This window comes from Apaloderma vittatum, unplaced genomic scaffold, assembly GCF_000703405.1.
Source record: "Apaloderma vittatum isolate BGI_N311 unplaced genomic scaffold, ASM70340v1 scaffold27540, whole genome shotgun sequence".
Lineage (NCBI taxonomy): Eukaryota > Metazoa > Chordata > Aves > Trogoniformes > Trogonidae > Apaloderma > Apaloderma vittatum.
This window is the reverse complement of record NW_009694459.1, coordinates 42489-52493: the sequence shown is the minus strand read 5'-3', so window position 1 is coordinate 52493 and position 10005 is coordinate 42489. Positions and strand designations below refer to the sequence as shown.

Below are 10005 nucleotides of genomic sequence, written 5' to 3'. Positions count from 1 at the left end.
TATATGTTAATTAAATTCTCTCATTGTATCTGCAGTGCCTCAGAATGATGTGTTCTCTCTATATATTCTCCATTTAGAAAATTTTCTTGAAAAAGAACATAGGTGTAAAGCAGAAACTGTTAAATATTTCACAACTGGAAAAAGAAAAGAGAATGAAACTACAGTGTTGTTTTTTTTTTAAATTAGGATTTCTATTCAGAAATAAACTTAACTTCAACATGTTTTAATCACACACCCTTCTGTTTATAATCTTCTCCTTAACTCTAAACTAAATAATGACACTAGCAGACCACAGTAAATTTGAGGAACTGGGATGAACTATTTCTAGGTAAATGTTAACAGAACCATTTTCTTTTACACGAAAATAATTACGTTCAGGCAAGGAGACAGTCTTCTGTGCGTGCCATCCCCTACTGTCCAATCACTGCAGAATTCAACATCACCTTTCTTATCGGGCTATTTAGGACTTTCTAATTTTTCTGTTCTCAAAGTATAAGCTGCTTCTTGCATTTGCAGCTTCTCGTTTATCTCTGCCTGTGAAGAAAATCAGAAGAAAAACGTGGTTATGATGGAGCTATCTTAGGCTGCACATTGTCTTTGTGGTTTTGACACACTGTAGCGCAGTAAGACGGACGCTATCCTACACACCTTCCTGTTTTGCAGACATAGTGGTGTTTCAGCCTGTACTTAGGTGATAACACTTTATCGTACGACTGTGCACAATTCCGACGTATGGTATGACTGCCATGAGCAGGAAGTGATCTGGGACAGCCATTTCTCATGGAACCTTGTCTTGGGAGATAGTCTAATTTCCCTGCATTCTCAGACAGCTTTTACCAAGAAGCACCTAACCGGAAAAACTGCCTTGGGATTTGGTTGTTGCCACTGTTTTCCTTTGCTGCAGATGTGTGTTCTCTAGTGTAGTACATTTATTGAGACATTGCTGGAATTAGAAAGCATTACTGAAAATGAACAATAAAAAACCATACTTCTGTGATGTTGCCTGTCTTTCTTAATTACAAACACAATCACGAATGTGTATCTCATTCTGGAAGTCCAGACTGCTGTAGACATTGAGCATTTAATTTACATTGCAACACTGGCGGAGAAGGTACAAGGGTTGTGTGAAATCTTTGGCAGTGATAACATGTAGGATCTTTAATTCTACAATATTTGGAAATGTGGGAGCACTGGAAAAAAGGCCACAAATGCTGAGGTTTTATGGGGAATGTATGTATGTTTCTCTATACCAGCGTTCATCACTGCAAAAATACCCAAGAAATGTGAGGCGTACAATGACAGCCTTTCCCAGAGTCACTAAGTTCTGTTCAAGCAACTGAACTAGGTTCAAAGGTCCTTTACACATCTCACATAAACTGTTCCAAAACTTAAGTTACATTCTTAATGGGCTCCATGTAATTTTGATTAAGTGAATGGATTTGGCCCAGAAAAGCTTGCAGTATCGTGCCATTTTAGGAACTTTTTGGCTTGCCGCTCCTAGAAATCCCTACTAGTGCTCTGCTGCAACCTATCCATGGATGGCCACAGCTAATATGTGTTCAAAGTTTTCAGTAGCTCAGATTAGCATCAAAAAGCTGGAATTTCTATCTCAACTTTGTGTCTCTTCACCATATTCAAGCCATCCCCAGGCATCAACCAATATGTCCCTATCCCTTTACACTGTACCTATACTGAGTTGCTTTGCTGTGCAACACTGACCCTCCAAGGCTCATCCTCTCCCAACCCCCCCCAGCTGCCTTTTTTTTCCTCCACTTTTTACACCTCTCTGTCTCTGATTCTACCTCCAGTGGAAATCAGCTGCCACCACGCTTCATTATGGCTGCTGTTGAGATCACTGAGTGTCAGCACTGCGATTTCAGACTGAAAGTTGTTTTCTAGACTCAGCTAGAGCAACAGCTGCCGTATGTTCCCTGGAGACACGGAGATTATGAAATCACAGTTTACGCATAACAAAAAAAATGGATGAGTCTGACCAGGTATCAGGTAACAATCTAATGATAAGGTTACTTCAGAGGTCAAGACACTGAGAAATCAGGTGAAAAAGACGCATTGGTGGAAGACTTAAAATCTAGAAGAAAATTGTTTTCTGCATATATAAGCAGAGTTGTAAAAGAAGAAAAAGCAAAACAGCATTTTTCTCATCCATGCAGATTTTGTAAAGGAGAAAAGCTCCTAGCACTGATGCTAATGAAATCAAGGTCAATTGAAAACCAGACATTTCATTTTTTCTGTAGGTAGGGAGAGGAATAAGACAACATAGGCCAGGTTCCCTCTTGTTTGTAAAGATATGTTGGCATCAGTATTCTAATTTATATTCCCTTTTCATACATAATACATGTAGAGCAATTTATCAATATCACACTGTATTCAGATAACACTAGATACTTAATAAACTGCTGCTTGGTCAACAGTGTCCAATGTGGTGTATCTAAAGTTTAAAGTGCCTAATGCCACGTGGCTGGTACAAATAAGACCCAATTCCACCAGCTCCTTGGTGGAACTGAGTTCTAGCTGTTTTGCTTTCAATAATTTCATATGCTTGAGGCAGCAGTTTACAAATAACAGTGATCTACTCTGCTGGCTTTTCCATGTTTCAATTTACAGACTTCCCTGTAGAGAGGCAGATCACCCTACAACAAATTTAAGTCCACTAACAATAGCTTCCTTCCCTTTCATCAACCCCATAGAGAGAACTCAGGGACTCCACGGAGTCTGCAGAGCCCAAACTGAAACTTGATCTGTTCCATTAAGGCAGCTCTTACATAGTCATGCACCTACCAAATGAACTCCAGTATCAACCTAAATGTGTTATTTCTCACACTGATTGAAGGATGTGTAACATAGGTGCATCTAACAATTTATATTAGGCACACATTGCAGGTGCTCCATCACAACAGCTGATCCTGAGCTTCTGAAAAGGAATTTTATCACTGCCATCACTGAGAGCAGGATTTGGCCCACGTTTCTTAACACATAATAATGCTGAAGATATACGTTTTTGTATTTTTTACTATTTTTTATCTTATCACAAGTAAGCTGAGTAAATTTGGAGTTATTTATAGGGGCTAATTCACATTTTTACAGCATATGGGATAGTGCTTTTTGCCAGTTTTAGCATGAATACCATTAAGGGAGAGCTAGCTAATTAACCACAGACAGAATTAGTGAATAGCTTTCTAGTAATAGTACCTCAAGGTTGCCAATAATTTCATTTGAGATTTCATCCACTGTGGACTTCTCATCTTCAGCAATGACACCAGCCACAGCATCTGCCTCGAAGGACTCTGCCTCTGGATGGGGCTCTTCCAGGTGACCCTCTCGATCAGACCTCTAGCAGCAAACAACCACAAGAAATGTGTGAGTTAGAGCATCCTCCTGCTCTCTACAACACCAAAAAGCATCAGCCCAAAGACATACAACAACACCTGAAGCCTGCTCTAGAGAACTGCTCTGACAGAGACCATCAGCGTCTCTCTTCCACTGCCCAGACCAAGCAGATCCTGAGGGCATGAAGTTGCAAAGGGCAAGAGCCCAGAGGTACTGACTCAAATAAATGTCCTCTGCTGACCGATTAATGCACTAAAAGAGATTTCATTCAATCTTAGAAGAGAATGCATGCTGTACTCCGGAGAATAAATGTCATTAGTTGCTGGGCTCCGATGGAAATAAATGAGGGAGGAGACTCATAGAAAATTAGCTTTAAAAAAAAAGAAAAGAACAAAACTCTATACCTCAAATTCTGTCTCTGCAGCTGTTGGTGACGTTATGAATGACGAACAGACATCCAAAGGAGTGTCTTCTTCCAGCAGAGCAGGGAAAGGAGGAGTTGCAGGTTGGGCAAGTTCAGTCACATACTGGCAGTATTAAAAAAAAAAGAACAGTAATTCAAGTTTAATTATTGCTCAGAGGTTTACTGCAGATTTTTTTAAATGGAAATGAAATGGCTGGCAAAACCAAAAAAACCCACGTTTTTCTTTTTTTACTATTCAAGTGCTCAGAAGTGGAAAGCATACTGAAAATGATTATAGATCAGCTTCAATATCTAGCTGCATCTCAAGGGGCCCTCCTTTATAATACTTGGAAAGAACAGATGATTTTCATAATTTCATAACACTGCAGCTTCTCACTCATGTGGATAATTAAGTTTAGAAAACACGGTGCTTAGGTAACGTGCCGTCTTCCCAATGCAAATTTGTCACTTCTGAACAGGGATCTTGTTGCATTTGGAATTAAAGGGCCCAGCTGATCACTGGGGTATTCTATCAAAGGAGTCAGCTGGAGTGAAGTTGTAGTGACACTGCATTAAATAAGGCCCTAAGAAAAATATTTTAATACCTGACTATAATTTAAGAGGTGCTAATGGTCCATATTTTGCTGCTTCATCAACTTGCTCCTATTTCTCTTTGCTGCAAATGTGGGAACCTCACTGGTATTCTGCGGGCATGCGAATTGCAGCTCGGGGAGTGCTCTGACAATGGCTTTTGCCCTCCTGAGCAGCTGGATGCAGCACTCGGTTCGTGCTCAGGCTCTCGCAAGTGATGCAGGAGGCAGGCCTGAGACCTCTGAAAGGACGAGGCTTTGTATTGGTTTTTTTTAAAAAATTCGGATGACAGACCATACATGCCAAATAAGGTGACAAAGGGCATTTTTGAACAGGCGAGGGACAGGGTATAATACTAAAATGTTATATTTGAGGCCTCTACAACAGGACGTGCCCACTGAGCACAGCAGGCAGAGGTTCCAGCTCTGAGTCAGGTCTTACCAACATCAGTTGGCTTGGACGGCGTAAGTCACCGACAGTAATTCACATCAGGGTAACTGCAGCTCCCAGAAATTAATTTCTTCATACCTTTGAAACTATTGCAAGGTTGATATTTGCTTATTTAGTTACTTGCTACAGTCAAACATGCTGAAAATATTAAAGGTTCTGTACATTTGTGAAAGAGATAGTGAAAACTGAAAAATAAACAGTGAGGCCTAGCCATTGTACTTTATTGCATTAAAAATCGCTTTTGTGGTCCTAAAAGCTTTTCAGAAGTTATGTTTGGACTCTGTCATTATCTTCAAGATTCTCCGTCATTGCTAAAGATTGCTAAAAAAGGCAGACATTATCACCCATGTCTGTAATCCCCAAAGGCTGGCAGAAAGATTTCCAGAATTTAATTGAGGGGAAAACCAGATTTTATAGAAGCATTGTGACTCAAATTTTACAGCACTGTGCTAGTGTTTACAGACTCACAAAAGAAATAGTAAAAAAATTTAGGTTTTGCATCAAAATGAAAAAGCCTTAAGTTAGCTAAATGTTATATTGTCTCTAAAATAAACACTATTTTCAAATTCTGCTTTCTTTTTTTTGAAAAAAACCCTAGAGCTCCTTTGATGTAGCATATGTTTCCATTTTCTCTGATTTCTTACCTTATATATTCTTACTTAAAAATATTAGCTGAATTGGATGAGATTCACAATTCCTTTCTGCTTCTTTCATATTTTTTGGTTAGTTAGTTAATTATTTGCTCAAAATATTTTCTTCATTTAGATTAAATCATTATTCCAATTATTGCCTCCAGTAAAATTTCAAAAGATGAAATAATATAAAAAACTAGGCTCAGTTTTTAAAATCAGCTCCTGGCTGATCAAATACATTTTTGTAGCATGGATAAGATTTTTAGAGGTTCTGTTTTAGAATAATATTTTTACTTCACTGCGTCCTTTTACAGAGAGCCATTCTTTACTCATCTGTTCCGTGTCTAATAATAACCCTTGGATCATTAAGAAATAACTAAATTACAGCAGAACGAGTCTGTTTAATGAGCCGTAATCGTCTCAACAGTCAGCCAAAAGTTGTCTTAAAAGACTGTGAAACTTCAATGTAGAATATGAAGTATTTTGTTTAGTAATAATAAGTTTATGAGCAGTACTACAGTTTATAGCCAAAATATAGTGACCTAAAAATGCCATTTTGCATTGCTCCTTCCTATACATTGTGTCCTTAACAAGTCCAGGGGAAAATTAGAACGAATGAATTGTGGTGAGAGCCCGAAGCCAACAAACGTATTTAAATGAATGCTTCTGATGCAATACTTTCCTTTAAAAAATACAATTAAGTCTTTGTACTTCCTTTGAACAAAACCTCGTGTTTAATAGCACCAATGGCTCTCTAGTAAAATCTATTTAAAAACAGAGAAGGAGACACAGTAAGTTTTATACAGTCACAGTGGCTTTAAAAAAACACTGCTAGTTTCTGAAGTCTGAGTAAATTTATGGTGAATTACTTCCACTGACCTACATTAAAAAATTCACCCTCCTTTTATTAATTCCTGAAGATTTGTCATTATGTGAGCGCTATTCACTACGACAAAGATGTATTACTCAAAGTGTCCTCTTGAATCATTATAACTATCGAAATGTGAGAAACAGTTTGGCAAGATGATAATGCCTTAAAATTAATTGGCAATATTTTCCTGCACACTGCGGTCCAGTGGCTCCACGAGAATTCAAACAGAAAGAAATCGGTTGCACAAGCGTGGATGGCACATTGGTGTCAGCTGCAGAGAAAAGGATGGTCCAAAAGAGACCGAGGGGAGCCCAAGTTAAGCGCAACATTCTGACTAATTCCCGGGTGCGGAGGGGTGCCCAAAGGCCACTTGAATCCTGACAAGTTCGAGCAGGCTAGAGGCGGTTCTAATGTTCAGGAGAGGTTAATGTGGGAAATACCAGTCAGCGTCACCTTTACGTTCCCACCCTAGTTGCATCCAACTGTTTGTGTCCAAACACTACTCTCGACATGCAGCCCCACGCCACATTTTTACCTCTGGAATTCTTTCCAGTAAAAGTGTGCATAAAGAGAGGTAAGTGTAAAATGTGTCTTGTTCTGTATGTAAACCCACATACTTTCCTTGTTGTTGAGAGCTAGCAAATTACCTTCTACAAATGTAGGCAGAGCAAAGACAATAAAATAGCATACAGGAAAATTTCTAAAACAGAATAATGGCAGGAAAGAAGATTGGTAAAGCGTTCTAATAAATGAGTTCCACAGATGTGGTAGTTATTATAAAATTAGCTTTGCATAACTTACCAATACACCATTACATTTTCCCCCAGATGTTATCCGTTACTTAAATTAATTTTGCTTAAGTTACTATTATTGCAGATTTTATCCACACTGTATTTTATTATTTAAGTTTCTGTGGCATAAAACAAGCCCTGGCTGATAGTATTACTTTTAATAATATATGTTAGAGGTTTTAGTATTATACAAATGGCTGCTGGGTATATCTTAATAGTCATAGCACAGAACGTCTGCTCTCAAAATATTATGTAGATTAAAACCAGCTATTTACTTACACTCTAATTCAAGTCATTGGAAAGGTTTGCAGTATTTATGTATGTGGTATGAAGGGAAACAATCTACTCCCGGAATAAATATCAGAGTTTGGAAATTAGCAAAGCTAACGTCAAGGTCAGTTTGGATTTACTAACATACTTGCTGAAAAGCAGAATTTATAGTTTATGCTTACTTATTTCATAAATGAGAAAAAGAGACTGAGGGGGTGGTGTATTTGCCTCTTTGATACAAGGCTTTTGTATCATAGAAACATTTAAAAACCACCTTTTCAGCTTAGTATTATCTGAAATCCTTTACTCCACAGAGTCTTAACATAAATTGTCTGTAGCTAATCTTACCAAACATAGGAAAAAAATTATTTATAAGGATTGAAAAAAATATCCCAAAAGCCTTGTAACATCTTCCAAAGCTTTTCAGTAGATATGGATTTGATTTTATATGAATGACAGATGTGTGTTATACTCTATATCTGTGTTGTTTCTAATTGTGTGCCGTAAAGCTTCATACTACCAGAGACCTCTACAGTCTTCTGTCATACAAATGTGACATTTGCTGTGAAACAAAATACTTAATACAGGATTCATATTAGTTTGCCATTCAGCCTAAGTGCGCCCAGCTGTGTACCTACCAATATGCTGAAATTCAGTTGCTGGAATAAAAGGCATTTACAGGATACAGTTTGTTTGCTGCCTGTATTTCATGTTGTTGAGTTGGAATGAATATGTAATGGACAGGGACACGCTGCCTCCCGCTGACTCAAACCAACTTGCCTTTTCTTTCCCCCTCCTCTCTTTAGTCTGCCAGCGTATGCAAATACAACGAATCCACCCTACCTGCCTTCTGAGGCATCATCCACCAGCGTTCCCACGGGAGGTTTTCGGGAGGCTGCTGATGTCTACAGAGATATTTGCCACCCAACTCTGCAACAACGCCAAACACACAGACCAAAGGATATGAGGGAGCACTCAAAACTTAATCCACATACACGATCTGTGCAGTGTGACTAAGATGGCAGAGCTTCCTTCTGAACATCTTCATGGCACACATCTGTATTAATATTCGAAGTAGAATTAAGATCAACAAGGGACTGAACTTGGCCTCTGAAGTACGCTCCCCAGTCGCTAATGATGCACATGGAAATTCTGCGTGCATGTTCCTGGGCAGGAGCTCTCAAACCACTATTCCTTAAATGAGACAAGAGTTCAGCAAGTCAAAGATACACTTTATGCTCTTTTTCTTGCATTTCAGAATTCAAGTTAATACATTTTAAAGAGAGTTTTCTATGTTTCTGAGCCGAGATGTGAATCAACTTTGTTGACAATACATCAGTAATTAATCTAGTCCAAAATAGCTATCTGAAGCAATTTGGTGCCTACATTGACAAAACAGGATCTACTCCTCCCCCTAGGAAGCTGTAAATCAGTCAGTGACATCTGGCCTCAAGGACATCAGAGTCATCTGAAATGTTGTAATTTATATTAATGAACATCAATATTAATTTTTAAATAACAAGAATTTGCTACTGCCATTATGTTTACATAAGAAATATTATTTATAGCTTGTGTGTCTCCTTTCCTACATTTTGCCCATAAATTATTGTAAGGAAACATACTGTCATAGTTATAAATACTTTTCCTTGGAGTTAAAGCTTTTACATATCCTCTTACTGTTTTCAGTAACTGTATGAGGGCAACAACCAGGATTTTCTTGCTACTCCAGGAACTGCTGCCAATTTTAATGCTTGACTGAGTAGAAAAGGGTGCTTCTACAAAAACAACCAAAGCCTTTCTCTCTAGAGATATCTTCATGCAGAATGCCCTTAATGCCTAAGATTTTGTAAGAATATCTTAACATACCAAAAAAAACCCAACTGATTTCACTGGGCTGCAGTCTACTGTCTACTGCTACTGTCTACTTCTGCTTTTACCAAGCTTCCAGTTATTACTGCCAATTTGCAGATTATTTAGAAAGACAAAATAAGAGACATCCAAAAAAAAAAAACTCCAGTTGGCTTTCATGCTTAGGACACAGCACTAAATGATTCACCTTGGAATGGTCACTCTAAATTCACACTGTGTTTAGCATTGCCAAATCTCCTAGAGTTATGGGATTACAAGAGAATCTCAGCTTTCATTTAAAAATAAAGTTTGTGTCTAGCTCTTACAGTTGCAGAGGAAAGATTGAAAACGTAAATCTTGAAAGCTCAAAAACTAGACTGCAAGCAAGAGGAACCAAACAACAATTATTTCCAAGCAACTCTCGTGATGTTTTTGTATCTGACTCACCATTTTAAATGCCTGAGTTTAACAAAGCTCTTTTAAAAACAATGCATACAGATTTTGAGGAGGGTGAAGGAATTTTTTTCAGTACCTGAAAGTGCAAGTCTTGCATAGCAGGGCTCTTCAAAGTGCCAATCCCCTCTTTCCACTTCAAGGGCACCCATCAAACAAGCAAAGCACAGGCAGCTTCTATTTTGGCTGTACAGTTATACTCAGCAGGGATCTAAAGCTATTAAAAAAACCCCACACAAAACCACAAGAACCATTCTCACAGTAATCACCTAGCTGGATCTACAAATATTTTTTTAAAAGTCAGGCTTTTTTTTAATCAGTCACATGATCACATTAGAAAACCGTAAA

The 10005-nt window shown here is 38.2% G+C and overlaps 1 protein-coding gene across 1 annotated transcript in view; it reads right to left on the bottom strand.

Moving 5' to 3' along the window:
• Positions 1-456: 456 nt before the first annotated feature.
• LOC104272654 (chromosome unknown open reading frame, human C10orf107) overlaps positions 457-10005 on the bottom strand; it is a 45129-nt gene continuing 35580 nt past the window's right edge. The window contains exons 5-7 of the mRNA XM_009867710.1: positions 3753-3875; positions 3211-3351; positions 457-534 (exon numbers count right to left, since the gene is read on the bottom strand). Coding sequence (XP_009866012.1) covers positions 457-534; positions 3211-3351; positions 3753-3875 — 342 coding nt within the window. The remainder of the gene's footprint in view (positions 535-3210; positions 3352-3752; positions 3876-10005) is intronic.